The 26,835-nt window shown below is 42.7% G+C and overlaps 2 protein-coding genes across 4 annotated transcripts; one reads left to right on the forward strand and one right to left on the reverse strand.

Moving 5' to 3' along the window:
- Nucleotides 1–2,332: 2,332 nt before the first annotated feature.
- Nucleotides 2,333–11,648, forward strand: si:rp71-1c10.7 (tumor necrosis factor receptor superfamily member 12A). The gene is made up of 5 exons (XM_061705444.1): nucleotides 2,333–2,606; nucleotides 8,921–9,019; nucleotides 9,170–9,313; nucleotides 9,670–9,718; nucleotides 10,956–11,648. Exons 1-4 carry the CDS (start codon nucleotides 2,525–2,527, stop codon nucleotides 9,708–9,710), a joined length of 366 nt encoding a protein of 121 aa, XP_061561428.1. The 5' UTR covers nucleotides 2,333–2,524; the 3' UTR covers nucleotides 9,711–9,718; nucleotides 10,956–11,648.
- A 2,074-nt stretch (nucleotides 11,649–13,722) lies between these two features.
- znf646 (zinc finger protein 646) lies at nucleotides 13,723–26,174 on the reverse strand. Of its 3 annotated transcripts, none has more exons than XM_061706437.1 (4): nucleotides 26,071–26,174; nucleotides 22,118–24,714; nucleotides 20,470–21,447; nucleotides 13,723–18,285 (listed from the first exon to the last, which is right to left on the reverse strand). In XM_061706437.1, the coding sequence occupies exons 2-4, from the start codon at nucleotides 24,562–24,564 to the stop codon at nucleotides 17,559–17,561; spliced, it is 4,152 nt and encodes a 1,383-aa protein (XP_061562421.1). In that variant the 5' UTR covers nucleotides 24,565–24,714; nucleotides 26,071–26,174; the 3' UTR covers nucleotides 13,723–17,558. The 3 variants fall into 3 exon arrangements, 2 of the variants coding, with proteins under 2 accessions (XP_061562421.1, XP_061562419.1); XM_061706435.1 differs by having other exon boundaries at nucleotides 26,020–26,174; XR_009770417.1 differs by having other exon boundaries at nucleotides 18,202–18,285; nucleotides 18,777–21,447; nucleotides 26,020–26,174.
- Nucleotides 26,175–26,835: the final 661 nt, after the last annotated feature.

A 26,835-nucleotide genomic window follows, 5' to 3' on the forward strand; every position in this document is an offset into this window, starting at 1 on the left:
AACGACATTTGCTTGAGTTATCGCACACAAGTTGGTATTATACCATGTATTGCTATCGTATAACGTGCATCAGAACAACAACATGCCCAGATCATGTTCAATCGCTAATCTAACACACTAAAAAAAATGGCTACTTTATTACGCTGTCCTTGATTAAAATGGTGGGACTCATCGCCAACACGGTTACATCATCTTTCCAAACTCACAAAGATTTAAAGCCATGAGTGTTGTAATAAATAAGACGACGAGCTGGCGGAAATGAATCTGCGCACACTTCGTTACTTTCCTTCTGCATCGAAGCATTACAGTGATCCGTTTTTTAACAAAATAGGCTCACTCGTTGTCTAAAAAACATCCAGACTTTCAATCTTGAGGGGACATAATGCCACACGGCTCCCGTGGAGTGGGGGAGGAGGCAGTTTTACAACACTTCTCGGACAGTACGAGAGAGTTAATAGATTTGTTCTCGAGCTATTTTAACACTTTAAATTTGCTAAGTAATACAGGAAAGATAACAGCTGACATGGGGACGGAACCATAGCATCGATTCGGTGGGGGGGGGGGAATATGAAATCGGCCACATTTGGACATACGAGGTTTCCGCCCGACAGTGACGAAATGATGACTATTAAACGCATTAATGTGTTCAGATCTAACAGCGGAGCCAAGAGAAACACTACGGAACGAAGAGACTAGACTGTTGGGAGTAAGTGACTACAATTTCGTGGAGCAAATTTTACAATGCGGGTTGCTTTTGAAGCAGGCCTGAATGACCCTTCTGGTGTCGCACACCTCCAGATGTTCCGAGTGAAAGCTGCGAGCAGTGACAAGACGAGCGCAGCAGCCGTGAGTTCGCCGTGTTGTTATTGCATTTTTTGCACTGCTGCAGGAGGCTACACCCTACCACCAGACGCTAATAACACCACCACTCTGCGTCAGGGACACTCACATCTTCCAAAGTGAGAAGGTCACGCTATTATTATTACTTTTTTTCTTTTTTAATTCAGGATTTTTGCGCAGCGCTCTCTGACTGCAGGGGCGTCAAACTTGTTTTCGTCACAAGCCACGTTGTACTTATGGTTTCACTTTGGGGGCTGGTTATAATGGCAGAAACACAAATGTATAATTGCTCGGGGTGTAACAACAGTACGCCAAGTATATCAACTGAGTTTATCCACAATTCAGTGCGACATAGTTCTCAGACTTTGCAGGTTTCAATTATGTTCAAAAATATAATGCATTTCGATACGAGTGTCTGAAATTATTGAATAAGTCGGGGAAATACAGCCTTTCTGCAAGTAAGGGTTGCATGGTTCCCCCTCCCCCAATTTCTTTGTCTGGAATTTGAAACAAAAATGAGCGAATAGGTGACTTTGCGGGTGCTTAACCGCAAATATGCGGGGCTCCGATGTATATATATATTTTTTTTTTTTCTCAACGCGCATGATATTTTGCCGATCTGTCAAACCGCTGCAATGTAGCGCCAACTACTGACAAGGAGGACTTACTCGGTTAGGTTTTTGTTTTGTAGTATCGGTGGCCGGTTTCAACTACCCGGTACCTTGAAGTAAAGCCGGTATCTGTACTTGCCCATCCCTCGTTGAGACCAATAAACAATTTAGTCTTCGATACTAACGTGCACGTTTTTGGAATGTGGGAGAAAGAACATCCAAACTCCACACGGGAAGATCCCAGATTCGAACCCTGAACCTCAGAACTGTGAGGCGGACGTGCTAACCACTAACCCAGAGTGCCGTCCCTGTGAGCTGTTCCAAAATGCTCCAGAAATGTATTATATTCTTGAAGTTGTCCTCAAAACAAAGTACGTTGCTGGTTGCTCCATTGGATGTCATCAGGTTGTTTTTGTTTGTTTGTTTGTTTGTTTGTTTTCTTTTAAATTGCATGCGCGTTTGTTCTGCAGTGCGCGCGCGCGCCCGTGCTGTTGGCAGTCAGCGGGGATGACGTCGTCAGGCGTGGTAATAACAATGAGAACACGATTGAATCCAGACTACAAGGACTCACACTCTCTCGCTCCCCCGTGTGTAAAATATGTTCAAATCATACTTTCAAAAGAAGTTTAAAAGTTGAAGCGCGTGTGTGTGGTTGTGTGTCCACTAGGATGTTGTGTGCATGTAGAATATGTGGGAAAAGATGAGAAAAAGTCCACTGGTGGAGTTTCCTGAGTGAAGTGGAGCAATGTGGAGTGGATAGGAAATGACTCATGGTGCGTGCGTGCGTGCGTGCGTGTGTGCGTGCGTGCGTGCGCGTGTCGTGAGCGAGCGTGGGTGTGTGTGCAGTGTGTTAAAAACACGGAGCACAGTGGTCCCGGTGAGTCATTCCGTGATGTTCACTTTTCCATGCTGACGACCACCGCGCGCTCGTCGCTCTTCACGTCAACTTTTACTAGTTGTATTTTTCTTAAATATTATATATACATATGTATATATAATATATATATACTTATATATTTTTTTTTTTTATTGTGGAAGGTGTGCAATCGAGCGCGCGTGCACTCTTACACGCGATGGACTCCCACGCTTTATGCGCTATTTGCGGATTTTTCGTGGCGTTGCTGAGCGCTTTCCACGGCGTGTGCGCACAAAAAAGTAAGTTTGGTTTGTCTAATTTAAGATCTTTGTGTGTGTGTGTGTGTGTGTGTGTGTGTGTGATAAGCGCTTCCTTTACCGGCTGACGTAGTTTAGACCGGTTCCGCATTCCGATGTCCTGATTTCAGGCGCCCATCATCCGCCACATGCACCGACCCTCCGCCTCGGTCCACCCCGCACAAACACACCACTGCTCGGGGAGGAGAGAACGGAAAGAGTCGTTGCTAGGTATCTTATCGATCCACAGTCCCCTCCAGAAGTATTGGAACGGCAACGTCAGTTCCTTTGTTTTTGTTGTGTACTGAAGACGTTTGGGTTTCGGATCAAAAGATGAAAATGAGACAGAAGTTCCGAATTCCACCGCTCGATGTAAGTGATATGGTGTTTACATCGAGATGTGCTGAACAACTCAGGACAGAGCACCTTTTTGTTTGAAGCCAACCACTTTCCAAGGGAGCAAATGTATTGGAACAGATATTACAAACCCCAATTCCAATGAAGTTGGGACGTTGTCTTAAACATAAATAAAAACAGAATACAATGATTTGCAAATCATGTTCAACCTATATTTCATTGAATACACAACAAAGACATGATATTTAATGTTCAAACTGATAAACTTGATTGTTTTTAGCAGCTAATCATTAACTTAGAATTTTATGGCTGCAACACGTTCCCAAAAAACTGGGACAGGGTCATGTTTACCACTGTGTTACATCACCTTTTTTTTTATTTTTTTAACAACATTCAATAAACGTTTGGGAACTGAGGACACTGATTGTTGAAGCTTTGTAGGTGGAATTCTTTCCCATTCTTGCTTGATGTACAGCTCGAGCTGTTCAACAGTCCGTTGTCGTATTCTACGCTTCATAATGCGCCACACATTTTCAATGGGAGACGGGTCTGGACTGCAGGCAGGCCAGTCTAGTACCCGCACTCTTTTACTACTGTTGTAACACGTGCAGAATGCGGTTTGGGATTGTCTTGCTGAAATAAGCAGGGGCGTCCATGAAAAGGACGTTGCTTGGATGGCAGCATATGTTTCTCCAAAACCTGTATGTACCTTTCAGCATTAATGGTGCCTTCACGGATGTGTAAGTTACCCATGCCATTGGCACTAACACAGCCCCATACCATCACAGATGCTGGCTTTTGAACTTTGCGTCCATAACAGTCCGGATGGTTCCTTTCCTCTTTGGCCCGGAGGACACGACGTCCACAATTTCCCAAAACAATTTGAAATGTGGACTCGTCGGACCACAGGACACGTTTCCGCTTTGCGTCAGTCCATCTTCGATGAGCTCGGGCCCTGAGAAGCCGGCGGCGTTTCTGGGTGTTGTTGATAAATGGCTTTTGCTTTGCATAGTAGAGTTTCAAGTTGCACTTACGGATGGAGCGCCGAACTGTATTGACTGACATTGGTTTTCTGAAGTGTTCCTGAGCCCATGCGGTGATATCCTTTACATCCGTTTTTGATGCAGTGCCGCTTGAGGGATCAAAGGTCACGGGCATTCAATGTTGGTTTTCGGCCTTGCCGCTTACATGCGGTGATTTCTCCAGATTCTCTGAACCTTTTGAAGATATTATGGACCGTAGCTGATGAAGTCCCTAAATCCCTTGCAATTGTACGTTGAGGAACATTGTCCTTAGACTGTTCGACTATTGTCTCATGCACTTGTTCACAAAGAGGTGAATTTCCCTCTTCTCTCAAAATGGTTTGCTTTTCTCGCATAGACAGCTCTCTGGTCTTCATGTTGACTTAACAGCAAATGCAGTTTTCACAGGTGAAACCCAAACCAAAAAAACAAGCACTATCTCATGTGGAAGCAATCAATTTAAGAGGCAGCACCTGACCAACTAGAAACACCAATCAATCATATGTTCCAATACTTTTGCTCACTTGAAAAGTGGGTGGCTTCAAACAAATATATCTATCTATCTATCTATCTATCTATCTATCTATCTATCTATCTATCTATCTATCTATCTATCTATCTATCTATCTATCTATCTATCTCCTCATCTAATCTGTCTATTTCCCTCCCTCCCTCTTTACCCATCCATGTCACTGACAACCATCCATCCATTTTCAGAGCCGCTTCTCCTCACAAGGGTCGCGGGCGTGCTGGCGCCCATCCCAGCTGTCATCGGGCAGGAGGCGGGCTACACCCTGAACTGGTTGCCAGCCAATCGCAGGGCACACATAAACAGACAACCATTCGCACTCACATTCACACCTACGGGCAATTTAGAGTCTCCAATTAACGCATGTCTTTGGGATGTGGGAGGAAACCGGAGTGCCCGGAGAGAAAAGCCACGCAGGCACGGGGGAGAACATGCAAACTCCACACAGGCATTATCGGTTGGCATCGTGGGGAGGGCAAATTGGCGACGCGCCCCTCAACAAAATTGCTACATGAAATGTTTTTAAAAAAAAAAACTTTGATTGTGAGAAGAGGCTTTATTCAACATAAAATAGTCCAACTTCCAAGTGTAGCAACAAGCTGTGCTCGGTACTTGAGCAATGCGCTGTAAGTTTACTTAATACAGAGAGTTTAGTAGAGTTGTTTTACTAAGGGTTTGTGTTGAATCCCAGCGGAGGACACCAGGCTGAGTTAATATAAAAACACTGCTCGTTTTCAGATCATTTCCTGATGCTTTCAAGAGTCACTCGTGTGTGTGTGTGCGTGTGTGCGCGCGTGCGCGTGCGTGTGCTCACCGCCTCTCTAAACACGAATGCGAGTCTACCACCGCGAGGCCGTCGCCGACATCTGGATATCAGCTGCTGGCCCGCCCCCGTCTGTTTTATGACAAAACGCAACATCCCCACACCCAAAAAGACTCCGAGCCGGCCTAAATGAGACTCCCCAACGTCAGGAATGCGAAAAGCGCTGCCAGATTTCACATGCTCGACGGAAAAACCACAACGTCGTTAACGTGTACACGCGCGATACGCTCGCGTCGTCGCCGCTCGCCGTGTGGCGACATGTTGCGGTGCAGACGTGCATCGAAGGACACGGGGTCAGTTGAGGGTCGCGCCCACGCACGCCGCTTGGCGCTGACCTTGGGCATTCCCTGCGTTCTTCTTCTGCGTGTGCCACCGCCGTTAAACCTCACTGTGCTGCACTAGTAACACGACTAGGATCAACTCGCAGGCCCTGGACCCTATTTGCTGCACCAAAGTGGTCACTAGTAGTTTTTGCCACACTAGTAACTATGTAATTACCCTACTATTGATTGAGTTAAAATATCAGAGAGTCGGGGGGGGGGAACAAAAAAAAAAAACGTACTACTTGATTTATTCCTTACGAACCAGCTATAGGTCCATGTTCTAGCTCACTTTGTCCTCACTAGTAGGAAAACATAGTCGTAGGACAACTACACGTTACCAGTGAGGCAAAACGAGCAGCGACACATTGTTGCCGTGTCCCAAGGCCGCCCGATGAGTCACCGGCGCTCTGGCGCAGTCATGTGACCTGGGACTCATCCTCAGTCTTCAATTGTCGACTGATTTACGAGCAGGTGCCGTCTTTCGGTTGGAAAAACTGTGTTCTGCGTGTGTTTTGTTGTGGTTGGGACTACTCACTTGAAATGAAAGCAACATGCCATTTAAAATACCAGCTTTGAGTTTCACACTGTTTGTGTGCCCAAATTCTGGTTGACTAGTGAAATGTTTCACCACCATTTTTCTGAGCCGACGCACATACAGTGGGTGCCTTACATCTTGAATTTGACTCAAAACAGGCGTATGTGAAATCGTCTTTCCCCATTGAAATGAAGGAAAAGGCTGTTAATCCGGTCCAGCCTATGAAAAAAAAAATGTTTGTAATTGTACTGTATGAAAATGTACAGTCATGACAGAATTAAGTAGAATGTAAAGAAACACTTTTTGCCACATTTTTTAATTTGATTTTTTACTTCAATTCAATGGACATGGCGCTGCTCCTTCTGGTGGCCACCCACATAACCCACGTATATATGTACATACACAAAGACAACCACAACTGCTTCGTAAGCTGCAGCAATATGAGTCGTTCTTTGCAGAGGATAAAGAATACACGCCTGCGATTGTTGTCGTAAGTATTGTACCGTAAGCGAAGTTAGCAGCGCACAAGTAAATTGAGTTACGAGCTGAGCTTGGTCACGGAACAAATGAAACTGTCCCTTTCAACGAACGGCTGAAAGTGCATCGTCCTTGCCCGCATGCGAGGGCATTACTGCCCTTTAACGGCGCCGTCGTTTTTGTCACGTCTCACGCTCAGTTTGCATGAGTTGCTGCGCCGCGTGTGTTAAAGTAGCAGTTGTTTGACGGTTTACAATTACACCAACGTCCATGCTAATTTCTGTTAGCCCATCTGCGCTGTTTTGCATTCAATCTTAGCATCGATATAGTGGACTTCCATGAGACGAAACGACGTATATGGTTTGGTTGAACATTTTTGCTGTTCAAACATAGAATTCTTCAATTATCTTATTTTTTTTTTTTTTTTGTCAGTTTTTGTGTAAACTTCAAAATCAAAGACATTTTGTTTTCTGTCAAGATGATCGTAATGAACGACTCGGCTTCACGTCGCATTACAAATTCGTCTAAAGTGGGCCTTTTTCCCCATAAAACCTTAATAATAGATGACATTAATATGTCACTAGGTGGTTTCTTATCTTTGTGGTGCCGAAAAGGGAACAAGTCCGCGAGTCAGGAAGGATGACGTAGCCTCCAGTGACACGAGAGCCTATTGTTTGGTCGCTCTTATCGCCATGACCAATAGTTTGGCTTTGTTTTTTCTTTCTTTTTTTCCCATCTGCAACATCTTCCTATTGTTATACGACACACTCCCTCCCCGGAACACAACGTATTCGGATAACAGTGCAATATTCATTTATTGTTACTTTTGGGGGTGTTATTGGAGATGTGGCGCAGTGATGTGGAATTGTATTATTGTAATAGTTTGGTTTACCTTATTGAGCTACACGGGAGGACAAAATATTAGAAACTCCTCTCAAAATTAACATTTTTAAAAGGCGACTTGCTATTTTCAGTTTTTTGGTGTGATTATTATAATACTAAGATGTAGAGATTTTGACCGATATTTTAGTTTTTACACAATACTTGAATATAAGTATACCTCATAATTGTAAAATATTTACAAATAAATTGAGATAAATAAATACATAAATTACAAAGATTTTAAATTCAAACATTAACATTCAAATTAACAATTTAAAATATTCATTAAAAATGTTCGCAAATGAATAAAAATAACTAAAGTGATTAATTCAATATGTTCAAATTATTATTCTAAACTGTTTGTAAAAAATAAATAAAACTGATATTTCATCATAAATAGATATTTAATTATTGTTTTAAAATATAATATATAATATGTACTGATTATTAGAATTTTTTTTGGGGGGGGGGGGGGGGGGAATGATGAGCTATTGAAAGGGTTTAATTCATGTGAAGTTTGAAGGGTTGTCCCATGACGAGGTTGTCCCACGTGGGGCGCGGGCGAGGGCACACGTTGAAGCGCTCTCATCTTGTGTGACTGTCATGAAAACAAACCAAGCCTTCCATTGTGTGCGCAGCGGGAAGGAAGCATTTTCCCCTAAACCACCATCTTGTTTTCATCTTCCTGACAGACACATTCGTTTATTCTGTGGAAGACACACAAACAATCCCAAGGAAGCGCTTTGTGCAAACACATCCTGCTCTGCAGACAGACAGACACACACACACACACACACAGACACACACAAGCCGAGTTACCCGCTCAGTCCGTCTCTTGCATCAGCGCCGCACCAAAGACTTTCCCACCCACAAAGCCGCTCACGCGTTCTCGTCGACTTTTGACGAGTGACCGATTTCAACTGGATGTGATTCGAGCGGGATTTTGTAGCAGCGCCCGACTCTGCGCCAGATGACATTGCACCAAAATCACATTCGGGGCTCTTCGTCACGTCTGGCGGACATTGCGCTAAACCGCACATCTCCAGTGCCCCGACTTACGGGCTTTTGTGTTGCCGGAAGAAAATGACTTATGACGAGAGAAATTCACAACATCCGGCCCCTCGCAGTTAAATTGAATCTTTTTTGTGTTTCGTGCTTGCATTTTCCTTTTTTGTTGTTGTTGAATTTTAACACTGCACACACACACTAGAAAGAAAATCACCATCTTCACCCAATTGCTACAGTGTAAGTTTGTGTTGTGGAGAATCATTTAAAAAAAAAAAAAAAAAGAAAAAAAATACATACACAGGAAGTTGATGTGTGTGTTGATGTGTGTGTTGATGTGTGTGTTCCCCCCCCCTGCGCGCAGGCCAGTGCGGCGTCTCGGAATTCTGGAATTCCGACCTGGACGTTTGCGTGCCGTGCGCATCGTGCAAGCAGTACCCCAAGACGCCGTCGTGCAACACGTGTGAGACGTCGCTTTCTGACAAATGTCACTTTCGCTCCACTATGTTTCATAAATCAAATCGCCTTTTCTGACTAAAGAGCCAATCTTGGATTTTGTAAAGTTCGTTTTGGTCGCTGTCCAACTTTGAACGCTTTTTTTTTTGCACCGCAGGCAAACTGGTGGAAGAGTCGTCGGACGCGTGGAAGCTGGCGGCCATCAGCAGCTTCTCGGTGCTGGCCGTGGTGCTGGTGGGCGCCGCCCTCATCATCGGGGTCATGCTGCATCGGCGCAAGTCGCACAAACTGCCTCTACGAGGTACAACGTTATTCGTTTGGGCTTTTGAAAACAAATGTTATGATATTTTTTTTTCTTTTCTGATATTTAATGATTCCCAACCACTGCGTCGTGAGAAATCATCACGTGCGCAGTGGAACCCGATGACCTTTCACCGAATTGAATGTGTCTTTGTTTCTCTATCGATGCCAGCGACGTATAGTGCCAGCATGCGGTTTAAACCGTAAAAGCGTTATTTATTCGAGTGACGTTCAACAATAAAAGTGATGCAAACGTCTCGTGTGAGTGAATTGTAGTGAGCGCGAGCGTGCGCGCGGTTTCGTTGTGCCAAAACTTTCCCTGACTCTGCTTTCTTCTTCTTTTCTTTTTTTCCACAGAGCCGATTGAAGAAACGGCAGGGCCACTTTATCAAGCTTAAACCTTTCAGTGAGTCTACTTTTCAAAGATGCGATCATATTAAATGTGATGTAAACCAAGTATGGCAATTACATTAGCAAGAGTCCAATAATATTTTCTGCATTCATTTAGTATGAATTTCCCCCCTAAAATTTGTTAGTGTTTGTACTTTTTGTCATTTATCTCTTCAAATAATTTTGATTTACTGTGAACAAAAAAAATAGTCGTAAAATAGTTGTAGGTACTTTTAACATGTCATTTATTAAATAATTGGTTAATTGTGGTTAAATAATTATATATAAAAAGCACCAATTTTTTACTATTAAAATAAACTATTCAATTGTTGTCTATAGTATTAATTGGTGAATAAATATAATGAAACGACTATGTATTTTATTATTACAATGTTACAATTTAGATTTTGTTAGATCTAAAAGTTAAAAACTTGAAATTATTTATTTTATAATTTATTTATTCATTTCATTCATTAAAATATGAAATTCCGTTTCTATATTATTGTTAAATATTTTAAATGAAAACAAATACAAAAGATTTTTTTTTACATACAGACTACCATTTTAAAAGCACTTTATTAAATAATTTGTTAACCAAATATTACATGAATTATACGTAATACATTGATCCATTTTCTACACCGCTTTATCCTCACGCTCATGCTGGAGCCTATCCCAGCCATCTTCGGGCGAGAAGCCGGGTACGCCCTGAACTGGTCGCCAGCCAATCGAAGCATAATACATTTATTCAATACACATTCATAGTCATATACATTTTTTTGTTGCAGTAACGGACCATTTTTCTCCGACAACTGGTTCATTAAAATGTATTCATTCATTTTATTTTCTATTAATTCATCTTAAGATCATTTATTGTAAATATTAAGAAAATCTTAAACATACTAAATAATAAAATCTATAATAATATATACTAAATAATAAAATCTTTTGACATTAAAAATATTTTATTAAATTATTGCTTTATTAAGTACAATGAACTATGAATCATACATTATTTTATTGATATATATAAAAATTTGTCTGCATTATTAGTCAAATAAAGTATATTTTACATACACATTTTAGATTATTATTATTATTATTATTATTATTTTCCCCCTCAATGTTATTTCTTGGACCTCCTGGCCCATCTGTCCGATTTGAAGCAGAAAGCTTCCGCGCTGTAAAACGCACGATGATCCATTTTTCACGTCCGTGCTAACTAAGCGGTGGGCGTTTTTTGTCCTCGGCAGCCTCGTCTTCCTCTGGAAACAAACCCACGTGACAGACCCAAGCGAGCGGCGACCGCGTGCCCCCCACGAGGCCCGGCCCGGCACGGCCCGGCCCGACCCGGGGAGCCTCCCGTCCGGACCGTCTTCCGTGCACTCTGACTGACTTGAGCCACCGCAGGCTTTCTCCCGACAACAAGGACACCCTTTCTTGTTCGAAACGTATTTAAAAGTGTAGGAATAGCGACGACACGCTAGGGTGCTTTTGAATGCTTCCCCCCTGGCAGAACGAACATCCGGACCCCTGAAAAAGTCGCCCGGGCCGGCCCGTTACGTTATCACGAATGTTCCGACGAATGTATGTAAAGTACGACGAGGTGAGCGGGCGGGACACACTGTCGGGGGGCACAATACAGCGGGTGGTCTGTTTGAATGTAGCTACTGTTTAGGTGAAACGTCTTCCCTCGAGACAACCGTGCACTGTTACTGCGGCTCCCGCCGACAAAACCGCACATTACATACGCAAACTTCGAGTCGGACGAGGGAACGACGCCGTGCTCGTGTACTGTAGTGTTTGGAGGCGGACGCAAGCTATCACATCATCACTTCACGTAGAAAGAAATACTGACTCTTGTTTTGTTTGTTTTTTTTTTTTTTTTTTGCTTTTTCTTAAAATGGATTATTGGGGCCACACTGACAGAGAAGTTTTTTTTTTTTTTTTTTTTGGGGGGGGGGGGGGGGAATTACTTTTATTGTGAAAACATTTTACAACAAATACAAAAGATTTTAAGAAGAAAAAAAAAGGTAACAAGAATACAATAGTAATTTTACCAGAAAAAAAAGTATTAAATTAATGAAGTAGTGTGAAAAAAGTTGTGATATTGAAAGAATATAAAGTCATTTTATGGGGGGGAAAAAAATCTAAACATAAAAATAAAGTGATCATTTTATGATGCAAAACAAATTTTGTATCAAAAGAACAAAGTGCAAATTTTACAAGCGAATAGTTGCAGTAATGCAAGAATAAATTTGTCATTTTGGGGGGAGGAAAAGTCGTAATATCGGCAGAAGAAAGTGGGTGTTATGGTGAAGTTTTACAAATAATATATATTTATATTGAAAAAACTATTTGCACTGAAAAGGTTGTGCTATTGAAATAATTAAGTGGTCATTTACATTTTTGTAAAATTAGCAATTTTACGAGAAAAAAAAAAGGGGAAAAAAATAATCCCCAATGAAGTTCAGCTGTTCGAGTAGGCTTTTGAAATGTTTGTGAAGATTTTTTTGCCATCTTTTAAAGGTGCAACTTTTCTGTCTTCTTTCCCCAGTGTGGCCCAAATACTCCTTTGCTGTTAGTCTTCGAATCACTTTTTTTCTGTTTTGGTCAAAAGATTTTGCATGATTGATAAAGATACAGTGGATAGAAAAAGTCGACACACCCGTGTGCTCAAATGTCAGGTTTTTGTGAGACCAAGTGAAATCATTTCAAAACATTTTCCACATACATGTGACCTATAACCTGTGCAATTCCATTGATAAAGTTCAGATGTTCCAGTAGGCTTTTTGTAACCACTCTATTTTTTTTTTATTCGTTTAAAGGTGCAATTTGTCTGTGTTCTTACCTATGTGACCTTAATACTGTTTTTGGTCCACACATCACTTTTTTTTCTTTTTTCTGTTGTATTCATGAAAAGATGTACAGGATTCTCATGCAGGACACTATATTAAGAATGATAAATATATTTTAGTGTGTGTATGGTTACTTGTAATATTAAGTTGTGAGTTTCAAGCACATTTTCAAAGAGGACTTCCAGTGAAGATCTTTTTTATTTGTTAAAACATCTATCAGGCCAGCTCGTGATTTGATACTAACACTTTTCGACCGACGTCTATGCTCTTTTTCGAAATGTACAGTATGTAAATGTTGTGTACATGCACTGGCTTCTTTTGACCTAATGCAGTCCTCTTATTGCTTTGAGTACCAAGATGTATTTTCACAATAAAACTTTTGAGATTTCAAAATTCCATACTTTTCCCAGTCCCTAATTTCCTAATAACAGTCTGATTCTTTGTATTCCAGGATGTGGCCAAATAATTTGCAGATGACAGCGAGCTCATGTCGCTCATGCAAAAAAAAAAAAAAAAAGCAAACGCGGATGACAAGGCGACTTTTGGACTTTTTCCTGCAGATGACTCACAAATGTCAAATCAGTTCACACAAAGTCTGCATTTAGCTTGCTTTATCTGTTATGGATCTTGAGCCAACCAGTCTTTAGATATGGATTCGATTTATGCGGCGGTGGTCAGAGGATTTGCATGCAAGGGAATGTAAACGCTATTCAGTAAGCCAGCAAATCCATTTTCGAGTTTCCATCCGTCCATTTTCTTTACCGCTTATCTTCACGAGGGTCACGGGCTGCTGGAGCCTATCCCAGCTATCTTCGGGCGGGAGGCGGGGTACACCCTGAACTGGTCGCCAGCCAATCGCAGGGCACATAGAAACAAACAACCATTCGAGCACACATTCACACCGATGGGCAATTGAGAGTCTTCAATTAACCTCCCACGCGTGTTTTTGGGAAGTGGGGGGAAACCCGGAACCCTAACCCTATTTTGAAATCCTAATTTGAAACCCAAACCCCGTTTTGAAACCTTAACCCCATTTTGAAAACCCTAATTTAAAACCCTAAACCCATTTTGAAACCCTACTTTAAAACCCTAACCCTGTTTTGAAACCTAACAGAAACGAGACGGAGAGACATGTTCATTTCCAAATCTTTTTATATCCTAAATGAACCTCTCACAAAGAAGTAGAAATCTACACTTCTGTGACAAAATAGTTATATAAATATGAGTTAAATACTGCGCAGAGCACTTGAAATCCATTACATGAGGTGTTTATTTCTCATTGTATTACACAATAACTAATCTAGCACTTCTAATTTCTCCTACAGAAGAAGAAGAAAAACAAAACAAAACAACTGTACAAAACTCCAGTGGATACTTGATTAGTTACAATGTTGAGGGAGGAGGAGGGTGCGGAAGTGCAACAGGGGACGAAACGTTCATATAAACGTTAAAAAAAAACAACAACAACTAAATATTAGTTTGAATGTGCATTTGCTGCTTTGCATGTAGGCTACAATGGCAAATAAACTACGTTACAGTACGTTACGTAACACTATTAACATATAAATAATAGCAACAACAAAAAAATGGCATAAACAGTCTGCAACACCTGTTCAGTTTGGTACAAAGGAAGAATAATAAATGGGATCACACTGAAGAGAGAAGCAATTGTATTTTGGGGGACAAAGTCGTAGTACTACGAGAAACAGAGTTGAAATTATGCTAGGATAAATTTGGAGCATTATGATAAAGTTTTGATATAAAGAAAAAAGCCCAATATTATTATGAAAAAGTGGCAGTACTTAAAGAGTAAAGTCTGAATTTTACAGGGGGGGGGGTGAGAGAGAATCAAAGCTGTTCATTTTTCAGGGGGCAAAAAGGAGAAATATTCCATGAAACTTTTGGGATAAAGTTGTCATTTTAAAGGGGAATAGAATCACGACATAATTTTAACAAGGAAAAAAGCCATTACAAAGAATATTTTATATATTAGAAGAGTAAAGTAAAAGAAATCATTTCACTGGGGGGAAAAAATGCAAGTCACCATTTTATGCGATGTGTGGGGAAGGCGGGGGAGGCAGAAGAGAAAACTTGGGATAATTTTACAGGAAAAATAAATTAAGCCATCAATTTATGAGGGAAAAAGATGAATATTACAAGAAAAAAGTTGCGGTGTTAGAAGTATAAAAACTAGCAGTTTCTTTTTTTTTTGGGGTGGGGGGGAGCATATATGAGGAAACAAGTTGTATTAGAGGACAAAATAAAAATTGTCAGACAAAAGCGTTTTTAGTCATAGTACAAGATAAAATGAGAAACGCCGCAATGCTCTTCCTCTCAAATAATAAATGCCATATAACATTTTGTATCCCTTTCCAGTATGACCAAACTATTACTGGCTAGTGAGCACACAAAGCACATGTTGAACCTTCCGCTTGAATCGGGAACTCAAAGTCGTTTGCCATTTATTTCATCGTCCGCATGTGCAAATACAATCAATGCGGCAAAGTGGCGCTCGCCAGCCTCTTTGTCCAAATGAAAGTGATCACGCTCGTTACGTTAACAGTGTCCCTCCTCTACGGGAGATTTGGACGAGGTATTTCAAACGTGTGTGACCAGCGCGGACGATGTGGAAATAAGGCAAAGAAAGAAAATGATAAGAAATGTGCGGCCGAGGCATGAGACAAAAAAGACACTTAAGCGCGTGAACAGGTGAGATTTCTCCACAGTCGTCCTGAAAGTATGAATGTGAATATGTGGGCTGCATGCGTTTCAATTATGATTGGAAAAGTTAACATTGATCACACTCATGGGATAAAATCATAATGCCACAGTGCGTATAAAACAGGGGTGGGCAAACTTTTTGTACATGACTTTTTTTTTTTTTTTTTTTTTTTTGAGAGAGACAGATGGGCCAGGTCATTCGAAGATTAGGTAAAAAGATTACAAACCAAATAAAAAAGTTCAATGTATATGCATTGTTTTTAATTTTACAAAAAACGTTATTTACAAAAAAAAAAAAAATCAATGACAATTAATAACTGAATTTAAAAAGAATAAAGCAATTTTATGGAAAATAAAACATTTGGAACACATTTAAGAAGGGAACGGGCTGCATGTGGCCCGCAGGCCGTACTTTGCCCACCCCTGATATAGAAAGTGAACACACCCCCGGTAGGATATCGGCTTATGGAACAGCCCGGCCCAACTTCTCATAATGACGCAGTTAGAGCCCTTCTGCAAGAAAGACGAGTCAAGCCAAAAGAGAGTCAAAATAGATGCGAGTCAAGGGGACTTCATATTTGGGGAAATTATTTGACCGTGGGTGTTCACACTGTTAATGTATGATTGACAGTCGCTATTACAGCCTACTTTTGAAGTATTGACATTTGACTGACAGTGTCAACAGTTTCTCAAATGTAATTTTCAATATATATTACTGCTGGGCGACTCATCTTGTTTTGTTTTTTTTCACAGTTTGGTGATTGTTTAGACCCCTCTGACTATTATTTTTCAAAAAAGGCGTTAGTGACAAAGCAAAACAAACAAACAAAAAACAAGGCAAAATGTGTTTTGAATGCAAGTCATTCGCTTTTCTGTTAAGAGGCGTGGGGAAAAAAAAAAATAGCTCAAATTGGAAATCCGATTTTGGTGAAAAAGACTTTCACCCAGCCCTAATGGATATTTTAAAAACTGTGCATCGCTACCTAGGTTATTAGTGTGTAGTCCTAAAAAAATTAAAAAAAAATTTAAAAAAATTTTTTTTTTTTTTTAAAAATTAAAAAATTAAAAAAAAAAAAAATTATCTTGAATTGAAACCTGACAAAAAAGTGTGTATATATATATATATATATATATATATTAGCCATCTCAAGCTTATGGCAGTAAACCATTTTGTGACAAGTACCATTTTAAACCAATCTTTGTTTGTGTTGATTTCCTGACATAAAGGTCCTTAAAGGCTACACAAAACTTTTTTTTTTTACATTCACAAAAAGTTCCCCTAGTCAAACATCCAAGAACATATTTTGCTTTTAGCATACTATGTCACTTAACAAGGATTTCAATTCTAATTATTGTATTAGTAGTTGAACAGCTATTTACTAGATTTCCGTCCATCACTTTGAGTGAGCTTCACACCAACTAGTTGAGGTATTTGACGTTTTATTAACGAGGTTTGTGACGTGAGCAGTCCTTCAAACATACACGACTCCCACAAAGTTAAGGAGATTAGGCTTGCTTATGGGTGAAATTTCAGGATGAACCTAAAATGCTCTAGAACCTTTCCGGGTGAACTTATTTTGACCTTCTCTATACTTGAATTCACACATTTAACTGTTCTCTGTTTCAATGATTGTTCTCTAACAAGGAGCTGAAGAGCAAAAAAAATCCACGTACGGGCCAATCAAAAATGCCGTGTTGTATCAGATGGTCTTTCACAACAAAAACTAAATTTCCGGGTGTTAAGCAAGAAACAAATTGAAAAAGCGTAGCGTAAAGAGTCTCCGTCTGCGAAATGCACAAGTCAATGAAAAGGGCTTTCATCGCCAACGGCTTCTGATTGTGTGTCGTCAGCAGGGAGCAACAGAGAGACTGGAAGTGTCACAGAAAGGCAACGTTCTTGGAAGATTTCACAGATCAAACACCGTTCAGCTCATTGTTAGCTAGACAACGGCATGTTGTGCAATGTACTGAAACACTGAACAGTTGCACATTCAAAGGTTTAGAGAAGGTGAACTTAAGCTCACCAGAAAAGGTTATATTGCATGTTTGGCCCATGCTAACATTTCAAACAAAAGTCAAATTAAGCCTAAGTTTTAGCGAGTCGTGTATATACGCATTTGATGTTTCCTGACACAGGCGCCGGACAGGTGCAGGGAAAGCGGGCTGCGCTGTACGGATCACTTTGGTTGTTTGTCCTTCAGGAAGGCGAGGAGATGCGTGTGATTTGCGGACAACATTCAGAAGTTGCGGGAAAGAGACAGTCGGAGTTACGAAACTCTAAAGGAAAGAGCCCATGTCCAAGCCCATGAAGTTGTTCGCATCCAAACTAAAAGAGGAGGAGTTGTCGTAAGCGTGGTGGTTCTGGTGCAACTTCTCGTGGTGCCTCAGGTTGGACTTGCTGGAAAAGCTTTTGTCGCACAGCACGCAGGCGAAGGGCTTCTCTTTGCTGTGGATTCTCCGGTGACATATGAGCTGCGTGGACACGCGGAAGGCCTTGCCGCACTCCAGGCACTGGTAGCGCTTGGGCTCCGTGTGGATGCGGCGGTGGTTCTTGAGGGCCATCAGGTTGGAGAACTGCTTGTGGCAGGCGGCGCAAGAGAAGGAGCCAGTCTTGTGGCTGTTCTTGTGGTTGAGTAGGGAGCCGGCGTGGCGGTAGGTGCGCCCGCAGTGCTCGCACACGTGGCTCTTCTCCGCCTGGTCGCTCGCGCTCTCGGCAAGATGGGACAAAGGTTCGGTCCAGCTAAGGTCATTGGCGTGGGCGTAGGGGTCCTTGGAGCGCTCCTTGGAGTGCGCCTCCATGTGGCTCTGCAGGTGCGCGACGAGACAGAAAGTCTTACCGCATTCCGGGCAGCAATGGCGCCTCATCTGGGAGTGGATCTGGAGCGTGAGGGGGTCCGGGAAGGTCTGCAGACAAAGACTGCAGTGGTGGAGGTTTTCCGAGTGCGTCTTCTTGTGGTTGAGGAGGGATCCTGCGTGGCGGTACGAGCGTCCGCAAAGGTCGCACCTGCAGAGTAAAACAGGTTGGTATCACGCTCACATCTTGCACTGGTTCCCGTCTGTGTGTGGGCAGCGTGTTCAATAGAACTTTGCACCTCGACGTCAAACGTACTTCCGGGTGGCACCATTACTAAACAATCACGTCCATGTTATACGACCGAGACGGAACAATTGAGAAAACGGGTAAATGTCTTAAATGACCATTTTGAACTTCTTCTCGACAACGGTAGTTTTGAATGTAAAAGAAGACGCTTCCATGGAAGATGGAACACTGGCCGTAATTTATATTTCAACAGGTAAGGAAAGTCCTGGAAATTCTGATCAAGTTGATCATGATCACTGAGGGAGTGGCTAATTTTCTGTTCTTAGGATGAATGGGACAGACATGTTCTTTTGACACTGAAATGGATGGCTGTCAAACTGGCGCTAGCTAGCAGGCTAGCCATTACGTTTAGCTAAATTACTCATGGAGAACCCAAGCAAACAATTCATACATACCTGTGAGAAAATGTCTGCCACAAACTCAATGATGGAGGTTTACTTCAAAGTCTGTCCCTTTAGAAGTGGCTACGCCACCGGGCAGTCTTGCGATCTTCTCTGTACAACTATTTACGAAATCCACACGATTTATCCTCCTCATCTACAGGTTCAGATGATGGATTCTTTGTTTTTTTTTCAATTTTCTTTGAAAAAAATTTAAAACAAAAAAAAAACTAAACCTTTTCAAGTACATCTAGCGGCGTGAGCCCAAACTCAAGTTTTTGTCATCATTTCAGTTCGGGTCAGCAGTAGCCATTCACTTTTCTGCCACTCGGGAGTATCTTGGCACCTAAAGAAAAGGTCTCTTCCAGAAGTCACCAACAAGGTGCCGGTAGGCTCGAGGTAGGCCCCTAAGAACTACAAAAGTCACCCGTGGGCCTGTTCTAAAGATTGTTCATCAGTGATGGGTGATTTCCTGGGAAAATTGTAGAAGTAGGGTTGCACAATTAATTGTATTTCAATCGTAATCGCGATTTTGGCCGCCACGATTAAATGAGCCTGATCATTGGCGATATTTGACATTTAAAATGCGGGCACTGCTGCAGATGAAAAGTGCTTCATTTGCAGCAGTGCCCGCAACCACGTCAGCCAGCCACCAGGGGGCTTAGGCATGTTTAAGCTTTTATTTTAAAGTTGACCCTCTCAGCAAGGTGGCAGAGAGGCGTAATGTCACGATAAGACACTTAATCGTTGTAGCGGCTGCCTTGATTTCAACTTTTCGGCTGGCCTGACCGCAATGAGAAAACACCGGGAGCAAATAAAGAGGAAAATCACAACTGTCGAGTTCTTTGCAGTTTATGACCGTGCACGACTGGCCAACGGTCAAGCAGAACAACGGAGACGTACCGTCCTTGGCAAGTCACCATATTGACGACGGGGATTTTCAACTGAAAAGTCGGTGCTTGCAGCCTAATGTTTTTGTCTTCTATGCATTAACTGTATTTGCTTCCATTAAGTTGCAACTCGTGATTGAACTTTGCAATTGCACATTTATTCAGTTAGCCCGTGCTAAACGATATTTCTTTGGGTACATTCTTTTTTTTTAATTATCTAACAATTATTTTTATTTAACGATTCATTTTGAACTGAAAACTGTTACATATTGTTTGTTAACAAGTAGATTTTTCCTTTCATGAGGAGTAAACGTGATTACAATATTGATCAAAATGATTGAGATGATTATTTTGGCCATAATCATGCAGCCATAAGTAGAAATGATCATTTGAAAATAGAAACGTGTCGAGATTTACAGAAATGAAGTGTCGTATATTTATATTTATCTGTTTCCTACCTTGTAAAAAAATTAACTATTGTGAGAAATCATTAACATGATCAGTGTCTTCACATAGATGAATATCATTTAATTAAATAACACAAAATTAAAGGTAATTTGACCAAATTTGTTATTTCAGCTTCGTATCAAACTGCTAGTCCTTCGCATTCATTAGTACCCAAGCAGTAGCTCTCAGTTTAAAAAAGGTTGTAACCCCTCTATCAAGTCAGTCTCAAATAAAATCAAAAAGAAGTTTATTGACTTTTGCAAAATCAATTCATCGGTTACTGTGGCCATCCCGAGTATGTACTGTACGGTAAAAGTTGTCAACAAAACTGAATAAACACCACAACGGTGGTCAACAGTGAACTAACTCACGTGAAGCACTTGTCCTGGCTCTCTCCCGGCTGCATCCCGACCTCTCCCTGACCTCTCCGGCAGCGGTGCCTCTTGAGTCCGGACCTCCCCTGGAAGCTCTTCCCACACGCCGAACAGCTGAAGTGCCCGTCGGCGCGGCTGTGGACCTTCTGGTGGTTGTGCAGTATGCTGGCGAGGCGGAAGGCCTTCCCGCACGTGAGGCAGGCGTACTTCTTCTTCTGCGTGTGGATGCGCGTGTGGTTGCGCAGCGCCATGGGGTTGGTGAAGTGCTTGGCGCAGAACGTGCAGGTGAAGTGTCCCGTCTTGTGCGTGTTCTTGTGGTTCAGGAGGCTGCCGGCGTGGCGGTAGCTGCGGTGGCAAATGTTGCAGGAGAACATCCGCGCCTCTTTGCTGCTCGCCGCGGGTCCCGAGGAGCCGGAGCAGGCGTGGACCGCCAGCTGGTCGGCGGAAGGAAACGTCTGTTTACACTGTTTGCACTTTGAAACTCGAGACCTCAGGCTCCGCCTGCCGCCCTTCCGGGAGTCCGCACAGATGTGAGCCGACAGCTGCCGTTTTCCTCGGAAGCCTTTTCCGCACTTTTGGCAAGAATGCTTTTGACTACCGAAGTGAGTGCGTAAGTGGTTCTTCACGGCCAGCTGATTGGAGTAAGCTTTGTTGCAAACAGAACAGTAATACAGGCCCGTTTTGTGGGACTTTTTGTGGTTAACCAGACTACCGGCGTGGCGATACGTGCGACCACACTGCTCACACGCAAAGGGTCGCCTGTCACCTGTGTCTTCTGATTTGACCGCAGCCTCGCGTGTCGTTCCCCCCCGCGCTTCTCTGGCATCTTCAGCGTCAGACTTGTTCATCTGCATGAGGGCCTGGATCTGGTCGTTCAGTTCTTGGATCTTGGCTCGGTTCTCCCTGTGCCTCCTGAGGTGGATCAAAAGCTGCTTCTGCATTTTGAAGGCTTTGCCGCACTCGTGGCAAGTATGCCTGGCGGGGAGAGACGGGAAATATGGTCATTTCTGGTATTATTTGAACACATTTTCTTCATGGATGACTAGATCATATTTTATGTTTTGGCACGGTTAGCTTGTTCCACCTGTGCTTGTATCGGCACAGGTCCGTGGGCTAAGGTACTATGTAATCACAACACTACTACTCTACTTAACACATTTCTACACTCTCACTTTTGGTTAAATCACACCTAGTTTTCAACTATTCTCTTGCCCTACCTTACCCCCTGACATCTGGAGTTTGGCCTGTTTTACTGCCACTAACCCCCCTAGCCCGCCCCCACTCTCGGGGATGTCATTGAGTTTTTAACGTTATTTGTGATTAAGGGAATTATAAATAAACTTGAAATGACGTAACTTGAATTTGTTTCTATACTTTCCAGTGTGCCCGCGCTATATCACGGTTCATCGTTCTCGGCCCTGCTCCATTGTGGATTTTTCACCTATTCCAGGTGGGTCTGGAAAGTATCGCGCACGATAAACGGGGGCTTTACTGTGCATGAAACAGCTCCGTTGCACTAAAAGGTTGCGGACCGCTGTACTAAACAACATAACATCAAATTCCTCCTGAATAAGAGAAAGATTTAAACTCCACAAAAAACAAAATGCCATGAACGCTAATTTAGAGTGTCAGATTTGTACTTTACCTCTTAATGTCAAAGTGGGACCTCTGGTGGTTTTTAAGAGCCAACAGGTTGTAAAAGCGTTTCTGGCACACGCTGCACTTGAACACTCCTGTTTTGTGGGACTTCTTGTGGTTGAGGAGGGAGCCGGAGTGTCTGTACGAGCGGCCGCACTGATCACATCTGTGTTGACGGTCGTCGAAGTTGTCTCGGAGTTCGCGCCGATCTTCATGCTGCAAGTTCTTTGCTTGTACTTCCGCTTCCTCATCTTCTTTCTTCTCTGCTGTGCACTCGTGGCTCTCCAGATGATGGTAGCTGGTGCAAAAAATTCCACAGCGACCGCATATGGTACTCTGCGCTCCCTCCTCGACTCCTGGCAGCTCACTCTCGCCGACGCCGTCCTCGTCTTGGTGCTTGACGTGCACGAGCTGATGGTCGGCCAAGTCCTGCCTGCTGGCGAAGCTTTCGCCGCATGTACTACAGATCGTCATCTCCCCCGGCTCGTCATCTTTGGCCTCCTCCTGAGAGGACATGGACGAGGGTCCCGAGCTGGCGGCGGCGCACTGGGACTGCGTGTGTCCTCGGAGATGGCTCCGGAGGGCCCGCATGCTGCTGTAGCTGTTTCCACAAATGGAACACTGATAAAGATCGCCGTCGTCTTCTTCGCCGTTGCCGTTCAGCTGGTCGCTACTGATGTTTTCTTGCAAGTTCTGCTCGAAGTAACTCTGAGGATTCGCATCATTCAGTCCGTGAAACTGCGCGACAGTGCCAGGGAAGTTCCCGTTGGCGTCGCGGTCCTCGCTCGTGTGTTGCTGCTGTTGCAGCAGGGGGCAAGTGTGCGCTATGATCCCAGCGATGTCACCAAAAGTCTCACCGCAGTCGGCGCACATGTGCCGCTGCGTCGAGCGCTCGCCGTGAGGTAGCCGCGCGCTCGCGTCTGGCGCCCCATCCTGATGGGCGTGGTACACGGCGCCGTTTTGCTGATCCGTGCCAAACGCAAGCCGGGTGCCATCATCCTGTTCCTCTCGCGACGAGAAGAGGTTCCGCTGGTTGATTAGCGAGAAAGTCTCGGGGGAGAGCCAGTCTCCCTCCGCGTTGGGGCTGAGGGAGGATTTGTGACCCTTGTGAAGGCGAAGGTGACTCTTGAGCGCAGCCAAGTGAGGATACTTCTTTCTGCAGATGGAGCACTGGTAAATCCCCATCTGATGCGAGCGTTTGTGGTTGATGAGGCTACCGGAGTGGCGGTAGCTCTTGCCACAAATCTGACACCTGAAGGGACGCTCGTCGGCATCAGCGACGGAAGGGTCGTCGATTTCCGATGCGTTCAGAGCGGGATGGACGATGCTTGCGTCTATGAGTGGGGGTTCTCCCTGAGAGCAGTTGGAAGCTGATGTTTGACTATTGGAGCAGTTTGAATACACGTGACCGTTACTGCTAATCATTCCATGAAGCTGATTAAAACCTTGAGTATTTTCAACTGATGGTAAAGAAGGATTATTATTTATATGAGCTGTATAAAAATTGGACTTATGTGAGGTAACGTTGTCATATGTCATACTGTGGCTCTCTGCTGTGTCGTCTTGCAGCCCAAAGGGTGCAGATGAAGAGTTATGCATTTGGATGTGCTCCTGGAACTCCTCATCACTTGGGAACACAACCTGACACAAATGGCAGAAGTTGACAGGAGCGTCAGGACTCGGAGGGGAAAACTGCTCCTGCGTGGAGTTGGAATAGAAGCCGCACGCTGAGCTTCCGTCTCCCCTGCCGCCTCCACCGCTGCTTCTGACCTTGTGGGTCCTCTGGTGGCTGTAGAGCGCCGCCATGTTGTTGAAGAGTTTGAAACACACGGTGCACTCAAACATTCCCACCTGATGAGTCTTCTTGTGGTTGCTCAAACTTCTGAGGTGAATGTACGTCTTGTCGCACAGGTCGCATTTGAAAGGTCGGCCGGTGGCGTCGTCAGACTGCCGATGATAAACCTCCATCTGGTCGTCAACGGGGCCGTTTTCCATTTGAATCCCGACAGTCGACTGCTTGTTCCGATGATTGATAACAATCTCACATGGGTCTTCAAACTCCATGTCTTCCTGCTCTTTTACTTGCGAGCTGCGGTGAACCCGTTCATGTGTGGCAAGTTGTGTTGCCAGACGGAAAGCCTTCCCACATTGCGAACAGGAGTACTTTTTGTGAGCCGTGTGACTCCGCATGTGACTTTTCAAGGCCAAAGCGTTGGAGTTCTCTTTGCCGCACACGTAGCACTCGAAGGACCCGACGTCGTGAGCCTTTTTGTGGTTGGCGAGGCTGCCGGCGTGTCTGTACCCACGTCCGCATTCGTCACATTTGAATTTGCGCTCCTCCTCTTGCTCCAGGTGTGCGTCCATGTGCTCGACTAGCATGGCCATGTTAGGAGACGTCAGCCCGCACTGTTTGCACGGGAAACCTGCGGTCCGTGCGGGGTCATGTGCAGCCATGACGATGAAGACCGAAACAAGCGCACCAGATGTAAAGTGTATGCAGGAGGGTAATACATTAGATGCCTTTCTTGTCCATACAAAATGGAGAACTGTTGTTTAAGTCCAAAGGGTGTCCGGAAAGGTCATAGGGAAGATGATGAATTCAATCTACAAGGAAAAAAAAAAAAGAAAATATCCATTCATTCTTTAGGTACATTTTACATTTATATTAAATACTTAGTGACAGCACAGATTGACCAGCTACAACAAACGAAAACCAATAATAACTGGAAATTTAAAGATCATAGTTTATTTGGTTTGCAATGGAAGAAGCAGAGCTTATTCAATTAAATCCCCACGATCCTAAATAAAAACATTAATACATACATCGAAAACAGACCCTCACTTATTGCTATCTGAAACTCTCTTTCCCCTAAGACAGAAAAAAGAAGATAAAAAACAAGTTCAAAGTAACTTCTCATTTTCACTCCAATGCTGGATTTTAGACTCCTTTTCTGAGCTGGTGTAGCTTTTTACTGGCTTTAACAAAACTACAAGTACAAGCCACGGAGTCAGAGTCACTTGATTTTGAGCATCTGCGGATTCAGTTTTGATCCAATAACTAACTCGGCAAAGCTTTAAAAAAAAAAAAAAAAAAAAAAAAAAAAAAAGAGAGCTCATCCAAACAGTCTTGTTTATTTATTGGAAGAAAGGTATCCCAAAATGATGCCTTTTGAGAAGTGTAGTGCAGCAGTGGTTCAAACCCAAGTAAACTAAATCTTTTTATAGCATATCAGGGGTGCAGCACAAAATAAGGATGCAAACAAATTACATTTAAACCTACCAACCTAAATAAACCTAAAATGTAAAAAATAAAATAAAAATACATCAACTTTTACAACATACAACTTTTTAGTGTACTGTATTAGTCCACTATATATATCCACACACACACACACACACACACACACACACACACAAACAAACAAACAAACAAAATTCCCAAAGAGAAGGGAATCAGTGCATGACTCCAAACACAGTTCCTGCGTTTGGAACCATTCACTTATTCCCTACTTCCTAATCACTATAGGAATTTTTCGTTAACAATACTGTGTAGTCCACTCTATCTATCTATATATATATCCTTAGAGTGATTGAGGTATTTATGAATATTCCGAACCTAGCCAGTGACACCTTGCAGTAGCAGGCTAATTTAGCTGTGTCAATAAACCGGGAAAACAACCCCCTTTTTTTTAAGCACCCCAAGACTACTTCAGAAAACGATTCCACGTAAATATACTTTAAACGGAGAGTGTGGAAACAATCATGAGTTAAGTGCAGGTGAACGTGTTGAGCTAGTTAGTGACACCAATATTAGCGGCGCGACGTGCTAGCTGCATCTTAGCTAGCAAAACAAACATTGCACCAAAAAGACAGGAAGCGCAACGTCAGCAAATCTGACAAATCAAATACCTTCAATAGCGACTCGGCGCACATGTCAGGGATTATATGCCTAATTATTACCTAATTAAAGATCTTATTTTGAAATGTATCGATATCACAAAGGCACTCTCTTCTTCCAATGGTCTTATTCTTCTTCCATCCCCAGTTCCACACTCTCTGCTCTTGTTGCTAGGGAACAGGAAATGTGCAGCTGCTAAATACTTCCCCGCCGAGGGACACTTCATGGACCACTTTCAAAAACAAAACAAAACAAAAATAATGACAGTTCTTGGCTACTCGACCAGGGGTGTCAAACTCATTTGCATCGCGGGCCGGTGTGACGGTGAAAAGCATATAAATGTATCATGACTTAATGTTATTATTACATATACACAATTGCCGCTGCATTTCACTGTTAATATATACTGTATAGTTTTAACATCAAATCTAATTTGGAATCAAAAGTCATGGTCAAAGTGGAAACCAAATACTTTAGTGTCCAATTTGTTTTAAGAAGGAATTTTGTGAAAATAAATGCTTGAAGAAGTGAAGTAAGTGAAGAAAAGTTTCAGATTTTCACCCAAAACAAAAAGACTATAAAGTAGACATACTAAGTTTGCTTTATTGGGCCACAAAAAAAATGATGTGAAGGGCGGCTCTGGCACCGGGCCTTGAGTTTGACGCCAGAAATTTATACTATTTGTGATTGTTTTACAACACTTATAATACAAAAATACAAATTAGTATTAATGTGCAATACATTAATCAATATTTAAGTATATTTTTCCTATATTTAAGTGCAGTGTTAATGTTCAAACTGTGCAGAATGATGCAGTAGCTTGCAAT

This window comes from Phycodurus eques, chromosome 19 (genome assembly GCF_024500275.1).
Source record: "Phycodurus eques isolate BA_2022a chromosome 19, UOR_Pequ_1.1, whole genome shotgun sequence".
Classification (NCBI taxonomy): domain Eukaryota; kingdom Metazoa; phylum Chordata; class Actinopteri; order Syngnathiformes; family Syngnathidae; genus Phycodurus; species Phycodurus eques.

Excerpts from the sequence above, each read along its gene's own strand:
- znf646 (XM_061706437.1), bottom strand. The coding sequence starts at position 24,564 with ATGGCTGCACATGACCCCGCACGGACCGCAGGTTTCCCGTGCAAACAG. Across the intron at positions 21,448-22,117 it reads TCCCACTTTGACATTAAGAG|GCATACTTGCCACGAGTGCG; the intron begins GTAAAGTACAAA and ends TCTCCCCGCCAG. Across the intron at positions 18,286-20,469 it reads AGCCAGGACAAGTGCTTCAC|GTGCGACCTTTGCGGACGCT; the intron begins GTGAGTTAGTTC and ends TTTACTCTGCAG.
- si:rp71-1c10.7 (XM_061705444.1), top strand. The coding sequence starts at position 2,525 with ATGGACTCCCACGCTTTATGCGCTATTTGCGGATTTTTCGTGGCGTTG. Across the intron at positions 2,607-8,920 it reads CGGCGTGTGCGCACAAAAAA|GCCAGTGCGGCGTCTCGGAA; the intron begins GTAAGTTTGGTT and ends CCCTGCGCGCAG. Across the intron at positions 9,020-9,169 it reads GACGCCGTCGTGCAACACGT|GCAAACTGGTGGAAGAGTCG; the intron begins GTGAGACGTCGC and ends TTTGCACCGCAG.